The following is an 18874-nucleotide window of genomic DNA, read 5'->3' as shown; positions in this document are numbered from 1 at the left end:
CTAAGGCCCACATAGTTCTCTTCTGAATACTGGCAGACAATAATTTAAAAGGAGGATAAAAACACATTCGTACTCATTAGAATGCAGCAGGAAGTGGTTTTATTGCTATTAATATAGTGAAATAAAGTTTCAAGGTCAAATGTTTGCAGCTTGGCTCTTTCTTTACTTTCTTCCCCATATTCCCTCCCTCAACACAGACAGCACTCCACAGAAAAAAAGAATCCCATCTCTTTTTTGTCCCAGTTCTGTTCTGTCAGGTTCTGGTACCTCCCTTCTTTCTTCTGTGGGAACAAAGGAATAAACAAAGAAAATAGAAACCAAGCTGTAATCCTAGCAATTCAGGATGCTGATATCCAAGAATCACAGTTCAAAGCCAGCCCAGGCAGGAAACTCTTTGATACTCTTATCTCTAACTAACCACCAAAAAAGCAGAAATGGAGTTATGACTCAAGTGGTAGAACACTGGCCTTGAGCAACTAAACTAAGGGACAATACCCAGTCCCTGAGTTCAAGCCCAAGAACTGACACAAAAGAGAAAAAAGAAGAAAAACTGAAGAAACTGTGAGAGAAACTATGTGAAGAGGACATGGGCTCATAACCTTAGACCATTTTGTCTAGGTGCACAGGAACTAGCCAGTAGGGAGGATCACTCTTTTCCGGAGGGTCACAAGCAACAATGAAGAATTTGTACTGGGCTTCCTCCTTGTAGTGGCAGTGGGGATACTTCCCTGCCATGAGTCTGCAGTGGGTGGAGTTCACAGGTTTTTCACTCTGGTGACAGTTCTTCTCACCATCCTTACAGATGATATTGGGCAAATCACAGACAGTGGCCACGTTCTGGAAAGAGTCATGCAGAAAGGCATTTGCTGGCTTACAGTGCTGTGTGTAATTGTTGACACCATTCATTGCCCTGTTGCATGGCTGAAAACTTGACTGGATGTGTTGAATTTCAAACCAATGAGCCTTAGTAAGTCCCTTAGGCCAAGCATCAAGTGGATACACTGGCTTGCACAGCCCCAACAGCAGCAGGAGAGAAAGGCATCTTATGAGCTCCAGTGCCATCTTTTTTCTGCAGAAAGATAATAGCAGATCATAGAAATCAACAAGCAAAATAGCCATGCACTCTTGGCTTGTGCCTATAATCCTAGCTATTCAGGAGGATGAAATCTGAGAATCACAGTTCAAAGCCATTCCAAGCAGAAAAGTCTGTAAGTCTTATTTCTGGTGGCTCAAGTGGTAGGTAGAATACCAGCCTTGATCAAAAAACCTAAATGCCGGGGCTGGGGATATAGCCTAGTGGCAAGAGTGCCTGCCTCGGATACACGAGGCCCTAGGTTCGATTCCCCAGCACCACATATACAGAAAAAACGGCCAGAAGCGGCGCTGTGGCTCAAGTGGCAGAGTGCTAGCCTTGAGCGGGAAGAAGCCAGGGACAGTGCTCAGGCCCTGAGTCCAAGGCCCAGGACTGGCCAAAAAAAAAACCTAAGTGCCCAGGCTCTGAGTTCAAGCCCCAGCACTGGTACAAATAAAAGTAAATAAAGAGAACAAAGCTATTGATTGCTGGGAGTCTGCTTTGTTCCCTTAACTCCATGCTGCTCCCTTGGTCCACTGACCACCACCCTCCCGCAGTGATCAGTCCTGTTCCTCAGGAAAACCTCACCCCTGGCCTTACCTGAAAGCACATACTGGCCTTATCCTACAGTGTAGAACCACTGGAATCAGAAGGACACTTCTACCATAAAACCCCAAACAGGACTGTTTGCACCCTAAATTCCAAACAGGACATTCAGATAACAAAACCCCAACCAGACAGGACAAAGAAATTCCAGAGAGACTCACCTTAGAATGTATAAAATCCTAGCCCTGCCTGCCTTCTCTTTCTTACTCCAACCCTGCTTTGTGTCCCATGGAGTCCCTCTGCAGTCAGGCCTGTTTTGGTTTGCTGAGGTCTCTGCCCTTCTCTCTTTTTGTCTGCTTGATCTTTCCTAACACTGGGTTTCCAAACAGAGATTCTATTTTTTTTTTTTGTCTTAAAGACAAAAAAGATTCCATACTCCACTGACTGACTCACCCCTGTCCAGAAGTTTTCTGCTTACCAGGTATTGGTGCTGGACTCCTGCTGAGAACAATGGTTGCGGTTAGTCCCAGGTTCAGAAAGTCTGTCTGCTCTTCTCTTAAGCCTGCCACAACTGCCCTTATTGGACAGGAGCAAAGTATTTTGAGCTGTAGGAAGGAGAAACCAAAGGTTTTGCAGAAGTACACTTTTACAAAAATGAAGTAAAACTTTGGACTTTCAAATCTGCTCTTTAAAGTAGTGTTATTTTTGTCTCTAGAGAAAGAGTAAAGTCATTTAGAACAAGATAGTTCAAAACTTGCAGTTTTGAGGAACTGACCACTTCCTGGTAGGTTCAGTGCCTCTTTCTTGATTGGAGCCTTTAGGTTTTGATGCTCTATGATTTCAGTTTTTTTGAGAGAAAATATACCATGTGAATCGATATAATAGTTGGTGAAATAGTTGGCCAAATAGTTGGTGATCTTTAATAATAGTAGATGTGAACAAATTATTCACTTATGCACATTTTTGAGCCAGATACTAGGCTATTCAAATTCAAGAGTTCACAATCTATTGAAAGGATCCGATTAATAAACAAATTTGTTATAAATTAATACATATATTAGTGTCCATAGTGTGATTGAGGACACTATAAGATATATGGGGAAAATAATAGAGGGTGATAATTGTTAGGGAAATGGAGGAGAATGGGAAAAGAATAGGCCAGACAAGATCCTCTATAGGTGAGGACTGGTTATTGAGGAACAGTGAAGGGCACAATCCTTCTTGCAGGATTGGAGGTTGTGCCAGGAACTGGATTTTGGGGTGGGCTTATATAGGGCTTAAGAAGGAAACAGAAAATGGGTTATGGTCTCTTGGGGGCCTTGGCCAGGCCCGCAGTGGAATGCCCCACCTTGTGTGAGGGTCTATTGTACCCTGGGGACCAAGGGTGGTGTCCTTGGCCAGGCCCAGATTGGAATAACCTGCCTATGGACAGGCATGTGGTCAAGCCTGTTGTCTTGCTTGACCTTGGGAATAAGGCAGGAATCAGTCCTCTAATAATTATAGGAGGGTTCACCTGAACTGAATTTTGAGGAATAATTAGAAGTTAGGGTAGGTGCTAGGGTACATGCTAATAAACCTTAGCTACATAGGAGGCTGAGATCTGAGGATCACACTTTCAAACTGGCCCAGGCAGACAGAGATACATGTCTTATTTCCAACTAACCAGCAAAAACCTGGAAGTAGAGTTGTGGCTCAAGTTATAGAGCCTCAGCCTTGAGTTAAAAAGCCAAGTAATTTGATACAGTCCCACTTGTTCAGCCTTTTTTCGATTTGTTGGATTGCTGGGCCTTTGTTGAGGAAGTTTCTTTCAGTGCCAAGGAGTCCTAGAGTTTCTCCTATTTCTTCTTGCAGAATTTTCAGGGTGTCTGACTTTATTTCCAGATCTTTGATCCATTTGGAGTTGAGTTTGGTGCAGGGTGATAGATAGGGGTCTAGTTTAAGTTTGTTATAGGTGTTGACCCAGTTTTGCCAGCACCATTTGTTGAAGAAGCTGTCTTTGTTCCAACCTACATTTTTAGCTTCTTTGTCAAAGATTAGGTAGCCATAGGTCTGGGGGTTTATTTCTGGGTCTTCAGTTCTGTTCCATTGGTCCTCAGGCCTGTTCTTGTGCCAGTACCAAGCTGTTTTTATTACTATAGCTTTGTAGTACAATTTAAAGTTTGGTATTGATATTCCTCCTGCACTGTTCTTTCTACTTAGGATTGTCTTTGCTATTCAGGGTTTTTTTTTTATTGTTCCATATGAATTTCTGAATTGCTTCCTCTATTTCATTGAAGAATGATGTTGGGATCTTGATGGGATCTTGATGGGATCTTGAATTTGTAGATAGCTTTTGGTAATATTGCCATTTTCACGATGTTAATCCTCCCAATCCAGAAGCATGGGAGGTTTTTCCATTTCCTTAGTTCTGCCTTAATTTCCTTTTTTAGGTTTTGAAAGTTCTCATCATAGAGTTCTTTCACTTTTTTGGTAAAGGTTATTCCTAGGTATTTTATGTTATTTAGGCTATTGCAAAAGGTGTTGCTTTTCTGATTTCAGCCTCGCTCTTTAGGTTGTTAGCGTATATAAAAGCCATTGATTTTTGAGGATTTATTTTATATCCTGCTACTTTGCCAAAGTTTTGGATCAGCTCTAGTAGTTTGGGAGTAGAGTCTATGGGGTTCTTTAGGTATAGGATCATGTCATCTGCGACGAGAGAAAGTTTAACTTCATCTTTTCCTATTTGGATCCCCTTTATGTTTTCTTCTTGCCTAATTGCTCTGGCTAGGAATTCTAGCACTATGTTGAAGAGGAAAGGAGAGAGTGGACATCCCTGTCTTGCTCCTGATTTATTCTGCAGGGCAAAAGATACAGCTTCCAAGATAAATACAAAGCATACAGATTGGGAAAAGATCTTCACCAGCCATACAACGGACAAAGGCCTGATATCTAAAATATACACAGAACTCAAAAAGTTAAATTCTTCCAAAACAAACCATCAAAAAACCAATAGCCCTTTCAACAAATGGGCTAAAGATCAAAAAGGACTCTGAAGAGGAAATGAGAATGGCCAAGAGTCACATGAAAAAGTGCTCTGTCACTGGCCATAAAAGAAATGCAAATCAAAACAACATTGAGATACCACCTCACCCCAGTAAGAATGTCTATTATCAGGAAATAAAATAATAACAAATGCTGGAGAGGATGTGGCCAAAAGGGAACTCTACTACATTGTTAGTGGGAATGCAAACTTGTTCAACCCCTCTGGAAAGCAGTGTGGAGGTTCCTAAGAAGGCTAAACATAGAGCTCCCCTACGACCCAGCAGCCCCACTTTTGGGCATCTACCTGAAAGGCTACAAGCAAGACCACACTAAGGCCACCAGCACAACTATGTTCATCACAGCACAACTTATTGCTAAAACATGGAACCAACCTAGATGCCCCTCAGTACACAAGTGGTTCAGGAAAATGTGGTACATAAACACAATGGAATTCTATGCTTCCATCAGAAGGAATGACACTGCCCCATTTGTAAGGAAATAGAAGCACTTGGAAAAAAGCATACTAAGTGAAGTGACCCAGACCCAAAGAAACATAAACCCTATGGTGTCCCTCATAGGGAACAGCTAGTACAGAAATAGGCTAGTCATGGTAGAAGACCAAAATACCCCAATAACTACACCCACATGACCACATAAAAAGATGCCAAGTGAAATGAACTCCACATTACGGAAACAAGAGTTATACCACTGTTGTAATTATTCTCAACATGCCATGTGAACTCGTACTACTTTTTTTTCTCTTTTTCCTTGTCAGTTTGTTTGACTGAGTGGTTTGTCTAGTTTTGTTTCTCTTGTAGTCCCTTCTTGTGACTGTACCCTCGCTACCACTGTACTACATCCAAGTACCCTGGATATTGTCTGATACGGGTAATAGCACTGGGGAAGGGAGAGGGAATACCAAAATCGAGAGACAAAGAACAAAAAGACAAACCATTCAAAAAGCAACACTTAGAAACTATTTGGTGTAAACCAACTGCACAACTCTTGGGGGAGAGGGAAAGGGGGAGGGAGAGGGGGGAAAGGAGGGAGGAGGTAACAAGTAGAACAAGAAATGTACTCACTGCCTTTCATATGAATCTGTAACCCCTCTGTATCACACTTTGACAATAAAAAAAATTGAAAGAAAAAAAAATCCAAGTAAGAGCATTAGTTTTCCACCCACCACGTCCACGTGGGGCCATCACCCCACCACTGCGTATCTGGACTGGGGTCCTGTGCGGAGATCCCTTCGTCCAGGGAAGCAGGGTGTGGCCAGAAGGGAAGCCACCCCCACGACCATCACACAGCTAGCAGCACACGTTGGTGTGGAACCTGGAGGTAAACCATTTATAAGCAACTGCTTCTGAGTCGGGGTTTTGTGTGTAGCAGAGCAGCTCCCTTGCTGCTATCTATTGAAAGTCAGCCCTCAACACAAGGGTTTGTAAAAAAGAGCAATAGTTTTTTAGTTCAGGCCCAGGTGGCGAAAATAAATATATAGATTTAAAAAATCACATTGCATCCAGGAAAACTGAAATAGGAAAAAAGTCAAACAAAAGTAAAGTATAAAAAGATTGAAAACTAAAACTGATGAATGAAAGAAGTAAATGCATAAATTATCCATGCTTGTAGATAAAGATAGTGACTGTTCTCAAGATATCAATTCTTCCCAGGCAGGCATTCCTATAATCCTAATATTCGAGAAGCTGAAGCAAGAGGACCATGAGGACCCAGGTCAATCTGGGTTACATACTAAGATCCTGTCCCAAAAACATATAAAGAAAAAACCCAATAGGTCAGTTTCTCCCAACTTGATTTCAGATGAAGACAAACCCGATCAGTAACTGTGAAAGTTATTTTGTGGATAATAACAAATGAAATCTGAAGCTTATAAGGAAGTCCAAAGATCCAGAATTGTCAACCAAATGCTGAAAAAGAAGCATAACTACTCAATTTCAAAAGAGTCTACAAAGTGTTGAAGGCAGTATGCCAGTCAGCTTTCCACGACTATGACAAAATACCTGAGATTGTCAACTAAGAAACTACAGTGTTCTATCTTAGTTCACATAGATAGAGATTTAAGATGTTTCAAGTCCTGGTACCTTTACTGGCAGGGGAAGATTTTTCTTTTTCTTTTGTCTGTCATGGGGCTTGAACTCAGGGCCTAAGCATTGCCCTTAAGCTCTTTTACTCAAGGCTAGTGCTCTACCACTTTGAGCCACTGTTCCACTTCCAGTTTTCTGGTGGTTAATTTGATAAGAGTCTCACAGACTTTCCTGCTCAGGCTGGCTTTGAACATCCTCAGACCTTAGCCTCCTGAGTAGCTACGATTACAGGTGTGAGCCACCAGCACCTGGCTTCTACATTGATTTTTACTGGGTACAGACAAATATATTCCACCAGGGCAGAGGCTGTGGAACTCATATTGGCCTTATAATATTGAGCCAATCTGTGAATTTAGCTCTCTATCAGAATCAGGCAAAATTCAGCATCTTTATTCTTTCTGTTCCTCTCAAGATGCTTTTGGACAGCAACTTCTTTCTTAATAAGATGGTAGAGATCTTCAGGAAGATCAGGAACAAATTTTTGGACTTGATGATTCTGAAGGTTTTATTGCCTGTCATAAAATGTACTTGAGCAACACTGTGTGTGTTCCCTGGGATCACATGGATTGTGAGGAAGTCAAGCCCTTGGCCAGTGTGTAAATCTGCTTCTTCAGATATCTTCAGACATCAACTTCAGCCAGGTGGGGATGCTGCAGCAGTAGGGTAAGGCCAACTGGGACAGGGCCTTCCAAGGTGCATGCATGTGACCCATGATGATGGTGTTCTGCTAGCAAGGAGGGGAAGGAATTTTAAAGTAGAGCTTAATCCCAGTACCAGGGGCTCATGCATGTAATCCTAGCTACTCAAGAAGTTGAGATTTAGGGATCATGGTTCAAAGCCAGCCTGGGCAAGAAAGTCATGGCACTTTTAAAATTTTTTTGCTAATCTTGGGGCTTGATCTCTGGGCCTAGGAGCTGTCTCTAAGGTCCTTTTGCTCAAGTCTAGTGCTCTATCATTTGATTCACAGCTTCATTTTTGGCTTTTTCTGTGATTAATTGGAGATAAGAGTCATACAGACTTTCTTGCTGGGACTGGCTTCAAACCTTGATCCTCAGATCTCAGCCTCCTGATAGCTAAGATTACAGGTGTGAACCACCTGGTGCCTAGGTCCCAGACACTCATATCCAATTAACAACCAAATAGCAAAGAGCTGTGGCATAAATGATAAGAGCACTAGCCTTCAGCAAATAAAACATGAGTATAGCACCCAGGCCCTGAGTTCAAGCCCCAGGGACAGCACCAGAAAAAAAACAACAACACAAAAACTTCACCTACACATATAGCAAACACAAAGTTCTATAGAATCAAATGTTAAGATTCTAGGGCTAAGAATGTGGCTTAGTGGTAGAGTGCTTGACTAGCAGGCATGAAGCTCTGGGTTCGATTCCTCAGTACCACATAAACAGAAAAAGCTGGAAGTGGCACTGTGGCTCAAGTGGTAGAGTGCTTGCCTTAAGTAAAAGAAGCTCAGGGACAGTGCCCAGCCCCTGAGTTCAAGCCCCAGGACTGGCACAAAAAAGATTCTAGAAGATAACTAGGCACCAGTAACTCAGGCCTATAATTGCAGCCACTCAGGAAGCTGAAATCTGAGGATCAGGTTCAATAACACCCTGGGGAGGAAATTCCCAATTAAAAAGCAAAAATGTGGCAGTGGATTGTGGCTTAAGTGGCAGAGCTCTAGCCTTGTGTGTGTGTGTGGGGGGGAACTCAACAAGAGCCAGAGACCTTGAATTCAAGCCCTTAGTACTGTTACCACTTGGTTGTGAGCTCAGAACTTAAGGTTCTAGTTTCTTGGTGTCTCCAACAAGGAAGTGAATAAAGACCACACACACACACACACACACACACACACACAAATGTAACATGGCACAGAGTTGCGTAGAAAGAGTGAAACATTTCCTGTTCTCTATATAGAAAATGGGAGTTAAAGACTAAAAAATGAAAAATGGAAACTGTTATGGAAGCTGTATAAACCTCTGAACTACGGGAATACATGTAATTCTGTTGCAACCTTCAACCCTTAGACAATTCTAAGTAGCCAAGAGAAGAATTCTAAAATATGGAAATGTATCTGAGCCTACCCAAAAAGTAGGTACACGAGATGAGGTTTTAAGACTTTTTTTTTCATTTTTCATTGGTTCCAACTTGTAAGTGTGGCTCTTTGTATATTTATTATAAATGATATAATTTTCCTGCCTCCTCATCAATCTTTCCTGTTACATTTTCCCCCAAAATGATTTGGTCCCTTTTAATCCTAAAAGGGGTGCAGAGGGAGGGAAAAGAACCACATTTCTCTTAGGGTCTAACTATGAGTGGGGGTCACTTTCAGTATTTTCCCCATAGCTAACCTGCCGCAGTAGCAGCACCCAAAAAAATATTTTAAAAGGTCACATAGGAGAAAATTTAGACAACCTTGGCTTTGTCAACTTTGTAGGTAGGACACCAAATTACAGTCCATGAAACAAAACTGGGCAAAATGGACTTCATTAAAATAAAAACAATCCTAGTATACAATAGATAATCTCTAAAAGGAAGTAAAGTCAGAGACAAGTATGAGATACATAAGATACATCTGATAAAGGCTATAATATGTACAAAGAACTATTAAATCTAAACAACAGAAAAATAAAATAAATAATTCAGATTTTTTAATGGGCAAAAGACAAATTATATAGATACTTTACCAAAAAAAGAATCTAGAGATGGTAAATAAACATCATATTATTGTGAAGAAAACTTTACCTACATCATTTTAGTTTCCAATGATGGGGAAGACACAGCTTGTAAATTAACTGAAAAAAGGAAAAGACAGTCTAAAAGAGAGAAGACAAATGTTTACTCTCATTGTCTTGTTGACTCTCATTGTCTTCTCAAACCTTAGACACTTTCCTTACAATAATTTATTAAAAATAAATTAAATCACCTATTTTTTCGGCCACAAAGCAGGGTAACTGGATTATTTTAGAGGGTAATAAAATAGTCACTCCAAAATATAGCCCTGGAAAAATATTTCCACCCAGAAAAAAATCACATTCTTGCTGTTCTACATCATCACAAACATTTAATGTTGCCAAGATTTTTAAAAATCTTAGCTATTCTAAGGCATTTATAGAATGCTACCTACTAGTGAGGTAGAAATAAGGAGGATTAAGGTCCAGTCCTTTCCCCAAACATAAAATTGAGACCATATTTGAAAATAAATTAAAAAGGGTCAAAGTATGACTCAGAAGTGCCTGCCTCACAGGTTCAAGGACCTGATTTCAAATTCTACTGTGTGTGTGTGTATAACTATTTTGTTAAGTTGATAAGTAAATTTTACCTTTAGCTATTCAGTTTCATGGGGTTCTCCCACATACATGCAATTCTTTTCGTGAATCCATCTCAAGAACCTGTGGTTTTGTGTGAAAGCTGAACAAAGAGCCCTCACCCATCCATTTTTCAGTACAGCATGAGTCTCATGATCTTTGGTTGTATGCTTCACTGGAGGACCTGGGAATCTTGGCATCATCACAAGAATATTGCAAACTAAAGAGGAAAAATAGCTTGGGGTTAGGGGGTGGGGAATATACAGCTATTCAAATAAGGGGTAGGTTCTGGGAAAGCCAAGGCAACAGTAGCAAGCTGTTATATTCACTGACATGAGATTCTTTTCCTTCTACACTGTTTTGAATCATCATCTGCTAAATCATATTTTATTTACTTTATTTCCTAGTTTATTTTATTTTATTGAGACAGGATCACAGAACTGGCCTTGAGCTTATACTCTTGAGGCAAAAGGGGAAAAAATAAGCAGATGGGGAGAGAAAGTGACTGGGTAGTGATAACACCCCCCCTCCTCTTCCTGGAGACCCCAGGAGAAAGACAGTGGCCCTGTGGAGACCATATCCCTTCCTCTTCCTGAAGACACTGCTGTGAGAACCCTAGAGCCCTGTGGGGCTATGCTTGAGTTCTGGAAGTATGATAGACAGTGTGTATGAGGAATACTTGATGGCAGTGGAAAACTGTTGGCTTATTTGCCTTATCTGAGTAAAGACACAGGATTCTGAATATTTGATACTCCACAGTAATCCTGTCCAAAGGCAGGATGAGTGCCTCTGTATATACTTATTGTTAGGTCTGCCCCAAGAACAGCCCCCCCCTTCCTCTTCACCTGCCTGTCAATCACCTGACTGTGAGTCAGCAAAGGACCCCAGACTCTGAGGTCATATCCTGTCCACCCTGGTCACGCCTCCCTTGGACAATGAGAGGTTTCTCAGGCTCTGAGATTACTTCCATATCTGCTGTGGTCCTGCTTCCACCTTTCCCTATATAATATGGCTCAACACGAGTCTCCCCCGCCCTGCCCCCTGCTTCTCTTCTTTCTTTCTGTCTCTTCACATCTCCATCTCCTGTGGGCTAGCAGTTTGCTCTTCCCCTAATAAACTCTTTTCTGCCTGAACCATGTGGTGGGTTTCCTTTCTGGTGAATCTTACACTATCTGACTGTTTCCTAATATCGTGTTAACTGCTCCTTGGAATGTAACTTTTGATCTGTAACTGAAACCATTCCAAGCAAACATGTACTCCCTGACCCATTAAAAGAGTGAAATGCTCAATTTCTGATCCCCTGAAAGACCTCCAGAGACCAAGACCAATGCAAGCAGCAAAAAGGGTGTTTATTTCTAGCTAGCTCGGTCCTCCATGCACTCAGCACCCTGGTGACGCTAAGAGGCCATGAGCCTCGGTCTCCCAGCTGTTTTATACATTTTTGGGGGGAAGGCAAGGGTCTAGCATACATCACAGCATCTTTTAACAAATCAACACACACCGTGGGAAAATTAAAAAATAATTCTAAAGTATGTCTGGCGCATTTGGTGGCGGGAAGGAGTCTGAAAAGGGTCATTGGTCAGATCAAGGGACCGATGCATTTAAAATTGATTGGTTAAGCCATAGGGGTGTAGCAAGGGGGATGTGTGCACAGCTGCAGGGTTTTGATTAGATATTGGACATTGCACTCACAGTTGGATACTGGAAAATACTGGAAACTCACAAATACTGGAAACCACACTTACGATTAGATACTGAAAATTCCACTCATAACTCACAGTTGGATATGGTCGTTACCGGGAAGCGAGGGGTGGGGGGTAGGACTTACGGTAAGTTCAATCAGGTACAGTGTCTTAGTACAATATGGAGTTACTCTGGTCCTTCACTCTGGCTCTACATTTTGCCCCTTCTCTTAGGTACCTTGGGAGCCAATCATGGCTCCCTTCTGTCTATTTCAATGGCTTGCACGTCTAGGGGCTGGTATTGAGATAAGGCATGGGCCAATAGTTAGGGCCCAAAGTAGTAGAACCAAAGGGCCTGTCAACACAGCTGTCAGGAGAGTTGCCCATGGTGACCAGGAGAACAGTGGCTGATACCAGTTCTCTCCTTTTTGGTTTTTGTTATATTTTTACCAAATGCCAAGCTTTCCCTAATGATTCCTGATTGATTGGCATAAAAACAGCACCCTTTTCCTAAGGCTACACATGAGGAGCAAATCCAAGCTTCACTTACTTTGCAAGACCATCTCAGTGGGGGAATCAAGCAGTTACAGATATTCACATGAGATCTTTCTGGTTTACATTTATATGACATCACACAAGTCCCTCACCCCTGCAGATGCAGGTACAGATAAACATAGTTTCACACCTAAGCCCCAATTCTGACCCTATTTATATTATAGCCAATTTGATTACATACCAACTTTACTCATAAACTCTAATTTTAAGACATACTGATACCGTTTGCTACATACTCAAACTTTCTAGGGAATGTCTTCCTTTTTCTAATCTAAAGGGAATCTCTTGTCTTCCCTAATTCTCTTTCTAAAGTCTTTCCTTATCCCCATTCATGCCCTCTTCTACTTACTCAGACTATCAGCGACTTACTTGAACATTCTGTGACACTTAACAATTCTTACTTAACATCCTGTGACAATTGACAGTCCTTACTTTTCAAATCCCTTTTTTATCCAGAGGAAACCATTTTGTTTCCTCTATCCCTTTCTCCAAGGCTTTCTATACTAACTTTCCTCTTTACATTTCCTGGGGCTTCTTTGCTGCTAGAGTTTTAAGCTGTCTACATTTTCTTTGCCTCTGGTTTGTGGAATCCGGTTTATCTCAACTACATCAAGGCAATTTACTGTGACTTCACCCACAGGCTATTGAGGAAAACCAAGATGGGGCAACGGTTAGTCCAATGGGACTGCTGTCCTGAGAAACCAGACCAGGGCCAACTATCATGAGTTACTATTTTAGGGTATATTTCTCCAGTTTTCAGTGCCTCTAAGTGCCTAAGGTTGGCCAGTGGCATCTGTAAGATCTGCCCCCAGGAGGACTCCATGAAGATGCCCCCAGCAGTTTAAATCTCTGACCAGTTACCTTGGTAACTGGCACACCTGATGGCAGTTACCTCCCTCTCTTCTCTGAGATCACACCCTAATCCATCTAGACACACTCTAATACACTTGGACACACCTCCCACCCCAGGCATTGCATGGAAGTGACTCTCCATCCTGTCATACATGCTCTGGATTTAGCAGCAGGCCATCAGTTCCATGGAATTGTCTACTTGAAAATCTCTTACAATATCCAATTTTCTTAATAGAGCTAGTTAACTCCAGTCAACTCAAGAATGTCCCTCCAAAAATTTAGTTTCAGCAGATCCAAAGCACTTTCCAGAAGAAATCAGCTGTGTGTGGTAGAGTCCCATCTGTTTTTAGCATGGGAGGGGTGCTCAGGGTGAAGATGTAGATTCTTCCAGATGACTGGATCCTTGATCCTCACTCAAATGGAATGGGCAGAGGCCTTGGTGGTGTCAGGCAGCAGTGGCTCCCAGTGGCTCCAGTAGAATGTCACACCTTCTGCTGGTTTGCATGCAACTTTCTCCATAGACTGGTTAGAGAAGCTTAACCTAAATTAACCAAAAGCCTAACTTTAGTCAAATTTCCTAGTATTTTTCTGATTCCTTCTTAAGCACACTAGCTTTTGTAGGCTGGCACATCACTGAATGTCAAGACAGCTTTAGGCAATCAATGGCCCTTGGGTCATTTTGCCAGGGCAATAAGTTTAAATCAAATTTTCCAATAAGGCTAGGATTTTTTTTTTTTTTTGGCCAGTCCTGGGCCTTGGACTCAGGCAGGGCCTGAGCACTGTCCCTGGCTTCTTCCCGCTCAAGGCTAGCACTCTGCCACCTGAGCCACAGCACCCCTTCTGGCCGTTTTCCATATATGTGGTGCTGGAGCTTCATGTGTAGGAGGCAAGCACTCTTGCCACTAGGCCATATTTCCAGCCCCAGGCTAGGATTTTTTTTTTTTTTTTTTTTTTTTTTTTGGCCAGTCGTGGGCCTTGGACTCCGGGCCTGAGCACTGTCCCTGGCTTCTTCCCGCTCAAGGCTAGCACTCTGCCACTTGAGCCACAGCGCCGCTTCTGGCCGTTTTCTGTATATGTGGTGCTGGGGAATCGAACCTAGGGCCTCGTGTATCCGAGGCAGGCACTCTTGCCACTAGGCTATATCCCCAGCCCTAGGATTTTTTTTTAAGCCAACATAGAAGGCTTGGCCTTAACCATTTCTCACAAGTGCAGTCTCTATACACTTGTTACCTCTGTTTTCCATGTCTCTAGTTTATCCTGCCTCATCTTCCCAAAAACAACTCTGGTCCCTTGGTCCTAAAGGGGGGCTGATGGGCGAAGATCATCCATCTTCTGTAACTTCTTCAGACTGACTCAGGGGCGTTGACCTTACCTAGCCAGGAACCTATAACAGTCTACTTTACCAAGGGGCTGCAGGATCAGACATCCATTAGGAGCTTTACTCCAAACTGGAAATTACATTCAACATTTAACTTTCAACTACACAGACTTCTTTTTGGGCTATAGCAGTGTAGCCTTTTAACATTCTACTTTGTAAAAGCTTTTTCCTAACTGGCTGGGGAACTGATCCCTGATGACCTAAAAACATGCCTACATTACCTTTGTAGGCCTTTAATGGATCTCAATAAGGACACAATCTCAGGTCTACAAGCTTTCTTTCCTGAACAGATGTACCAGCTCAAAATTCACTGCCAGTTAAGGCTTTGAGCAGATGCGGAGGGTTGGGATTTTAAACTATCCCCCATTTAACAAACTTAGCTTTACTACCAACTACCACAGATGACTGGCAAGTTCCTGTCCAGTTACAAAGTAGATAGACATGGGCATTGGAAAGGCATGCTTACCAACTATTCTTCTAGGACCTCCTGGCTCTGAATAACATTTGAAAGGCCAAACAGGAGTGACTCTAGGATCTGACACCATCTCTGCCATCCAAGCAGTGGCTTACTGCCTCTGGATGCTCCATCACTTTTGTCCCAGGAGTGACTTATCCATGCTGGTATAAATGCACCTTTGGCATTTCTCTTGGTCTGTCACTGGACTTGGAGTCAGGGCCTGAGTGCTCTCCTACAGCTCTCCAGCTCAAGACTAGCACCCTACCACTTTGAGCCTCAAAGTGACTCACGACTCTGTTCCCAGCACTTCTGCTGGCCAACTAGAGATGAAGACTCACAGGGACCTTTCTCTGCCCGGGCTGGCTTCGAACTGTAGATTTCAGAGTCTTACAAGAGGCCACTTTACTCCAATTGAAAGCAACAAGGTGGTCCACACCGAAGTAGTTTTTAAGCATGCTTTTACCTGGAACTTAGTAAGGGCCAATGTTACATCTTGACAAACTTGTAAGAATCACCTGTGCTTCTCTGTGGGCCTGCTGGAAACTGTTACAAAAAACCTACAAACAAACTGGAATTGCAATTATACACTCATTTTGGTAGCCATAATTTTCCTTTTCTCACTTTGCAATAATCATTTAGGACAATTTTACCTCCAAATTTCTTTTTTTTTTTTTTTTGGCCAGTCCTGGGCCTTGGACTCAGGGCCTGAGCACTGTCCCTGGCTTCTTCCCGCTCAAGGCTAGCACTCTGCCACTTGAGCCACAGCGCCGCTTCTGGCCGTTTTCTGTATATGTGGTACATGGGGAATCGAACCTAGGGCCTCGTGTATCCGAGGCAGGCACTCTTGCCACTAGGCTATATCCCCAGCCCACCTCCAAATTTCTTATCTAGAAATGCATTCTTGATCTCCAAAGCCTTTTTCTAACCTCTGTTTTAACACTAACACTTTAGCTTTTATCTGCATTGGAAAAACTCTAAAGCTTACAGGCCTTCTGAAACCAGGTACCGCCCTTTGCCTCCGGGCTGTCTGTTTTAAAAGAGCCTTTTTTTTCCTTCAGTCCCAGTTACTGCATCAAGACCTTTGAACTCAAATGACAATTTATCCTTAATGCAAGAATTACAATTACAAAATTAGAAATACTTATCCATTCTGCTTTCCAATAAATTAGTGAGAAACGTTAGCCTGTTTTTGCCATTTCTTCCTTCATACAAAAAGTTACTGAGAGTTTACTTCTATCCCCATTAGTTTAATATATATACTTTAAAATACTTGCCTGATTATTTGTAACTTAAGATAGTTAAGAAAGCAGCACTAGTGCACTGTCAAAAAAAAAAGTCTTACTATTACATCACAGTATACACATAAAATTCAGTACATGAATCATTAAACTGATACCTAAAACAATTGTGACAAAAGTACATTCAGCAGTGTACATCAGGACTACAAGCACAAAAATCCAGACTTAGCTTTTCTCTCTTTTTTTTTTAATACATCCAAATTGCAAAATACAAATAAACCTTTTAATCCTCGTCTAAGGTTTTCCAGTATTAATAATCCATCCTAAGGGGCAGTTTCAGAAATTCCAATCAAATCATTCATTTTTACCACCAGGTTTCTAATGTTCACCTGAAAACAAAAGAGACAAAAGAAAGGCCTCCATTGGCCTGTCCAACAGAATGGCCTATCTCCATCCTACTCCTCAGAACTTGATGAACTGTCTTGGTACCGGCTTGTCCTCTTCCACCATGAATGGACGCCCCCTTATGGCTGTCTCATCACGTGGATTCCCTCCAGGGCCTGTGCCACCACGTGGGCTGGCTAAGCTGCACCATTCCAGATCACCCCTCACTCCTGTGGATAGGCATACAGGCCCGTCCTAGGTTTCTAGGTTTTTCCTGTCTTTTCCTATTGGTCTCTGACTGAGAAACCCAAGCAGTTTTTTTTTTTTTAACAGTGATAAACCTTTACATCCAAAGTTCTGACACTTAGCCCTGATTTTTTTTTAATTAAAGAAACATTTTTTAACTATAGTTCCTCTTTAAAACAATGCAATGATCCTTTAAAGCATTTGGTAACGCCCAAACTTGATGACCATTTGGATTTAAACTTAAACTCACTCAATTTTACATCATACTACAGTCTTGAACATGTTCACACTCACACATGCACACACACATATTCAAAAGATCTTAAATCGTGCAAAATAAACATCGGCCGTACATTTTCCAGTGGCAAGAGGTATTTTTGCCAGTTTTACTCTTGCAAAACCCAAATTTTAAGACAAAACTTTTTTTTTTTTTTTTTGCCAGTTGTGGGCCTTGGACTCAGGGCCTGAGCACTGTCCCTGGCTTCTTCCCGCTCAAGGCTAGCACTCTGCCACTTGAGCCACAGCGCCGCTTCTGGCCATTTTCTGTATATGTGGTGCTGGGGAATCGAACCTAGGGCCTCGTGTATCCGAGGCAGGCACTCTTGCCACTAGGCTATATCCGCAGCCCAAGACAAAACTTTTAACAAATGATTTTTGCATTTTCCATCCTCATTTTCCAGGGCTTGATAGTTTTAACAAAACATTTTAGCACACCAAATAATTTTCTGCTGAAGAAGGTTGGGTGGGGGTCCCCCAGAGCTCTTTTTGCGGACACTCACACTCAGATTGTGAGCTGTCGCCTGTACATTTTTCTAATGAGCTAAACATAAATCCACGGGGGATAGAGGGAGTCTGTCCCATTTCGTCCATCACAGTCAGGAGATACAGAAAACAGAGAAGAACAGTCCAGACCAGTCCTGTAACAATACAGGCAATTTTCCCTTTTCTGCAACACAATCTTTTCTAGTATCTGATTGGATTTACTTTTACTTTCTTTCCTAATTCACCACTGGACCTAGTCTCCTCAGTAATTCAATCTTGTCCTAAGCCCTTCTGCTTTTAATTTCACTTTCTCTTTTACATCAAACAATTAACCACATCATTCAGACAACTCAGAGCATTTGACATAGACCAGCCGAACATACAACAGTGGCAAGAGTGAAAACAGTTTGATAGATCTGGAGAAGCAATGCTGCTAAGAAAAGGAAGGGAGGTGCTGGTATTACAGGCATGAGCTACCCTACCTTGCTCCCCTGAACCTTCAATAAAAGCAATGAGGTAATTATGAAAATAGGACACCAGAATATGCTATCCTAAATTGCTTCTTTGTCATAAATATTATTTGAAATCTTTGCTTTGCATTTTTTTGAGAACTTTGCTTTTATTCTTTCTTTATTCTAATACCCTCATAACTCAGTTTTCCAACACATGAACAGGCAGGCTGCTCCCTACTTACCCTTAATGCAGCAAGTCCTGCCCTTCTGCCCAGACTGATTGTGAGCTCAGGCTCACAATCCCTCCGTATTGGCTAGCTTGAGGAAAGTGAAATGTATTTACATTAAGGTGAACATTAAAAGATTTTGAAATAATATTAACATTATATAAGCAATCTCCAAAACATACCTGTTAGCCGGATCTCCTACATCTGAAGAGACACTCCATCTCTAGCCTTGTTATAAGTATGGCCCGTCCCTTGAAGTAGCGGACACAGGGCCATTTGGAGCAGGCAGCTGCAATCCCTACAGGCAGCTTCCCTTAAGACAACGTCCCTATTTGGCTAGCTATAACCATAAAAGGCAACAACTAGCCCCCTTAAAATAATCTCTGCCCTACAGCTACAACCATAAATCTTTGCCCTTACCCGGTCCCAGAATTGCATGTTATCTTTAGTCCCTAGCTGTTACTGCAGAATATAGCCCATCCTTAGTGGAAATCTCCACCCCAATGCCCCCTAAGTCCTATAAAGATAGTCCCTAGTACAAAGATAGGCACTGTCCCTACATGAGAGTTACTGCCTGTCAGCTTGCATCTATTAA

At 42.0% G+C, this 18874-nt stretch overlaps 1 protein-coding gene across 2 annotated transcripts; it reads right to left on the bottom strand.

The window, feature by feature from the left end:
- Nucleotides 1–511: 511 nt before the first annotated feature.
- On the bottom strand, nt 512–2189 carry Rnase6 (ribonuclease A family member k6). 2 transcript variants are annotated; one of them, XM_048355713.1, is made up of 3 exons: nt 2097–2189; nt 1696–1732; nt 512–1068 (listed from the first exon to the last, which is right to left on the bottom strand). In XM_048355713.1, the coding sequence occupies exon 3, from the start codon at nt 1060–1062 to the stop codon at nt 601–603; it is 462 nt and encodes a 153-aa protein (XP_048211670.1). In that variant the 5' UTR covers nt 1063–1068; nt 1696–1732; nt 2097–2189; the 3' UTR covers nt 512–600. The 2 variants fall into 2 exon arrangements, with proteins under 2 accessions (XP_048211670.1, XP_048211669.1); XM_048355712.1 differs by lacking the exon at nt 1696–1732.
- Nucleotides 2190–18874: the final 16685 nt, after the last annotated feature.

The sequence above is a fragment of the Perognathus longimembris genome, chromosome 10 (genome assembly GCF_023159225.1).
Source record: "Perognathus longimembris pacificus isolate PPM17 chromosome 10, ASM2315922v1, whole genome shotgun sequence".
NCBI classification, from domain to species: domain Eukaryota; kingdom Metazoa; phylum Chordata; class Mammalia; order Rodentia; family Heteromyidae; genus Perognathus; species Perognathus longimembris.
Note: the sequence above shows the minus strand (reverse complement) of the source record. Positions and strands in the feature narration are given on the sequence as shown.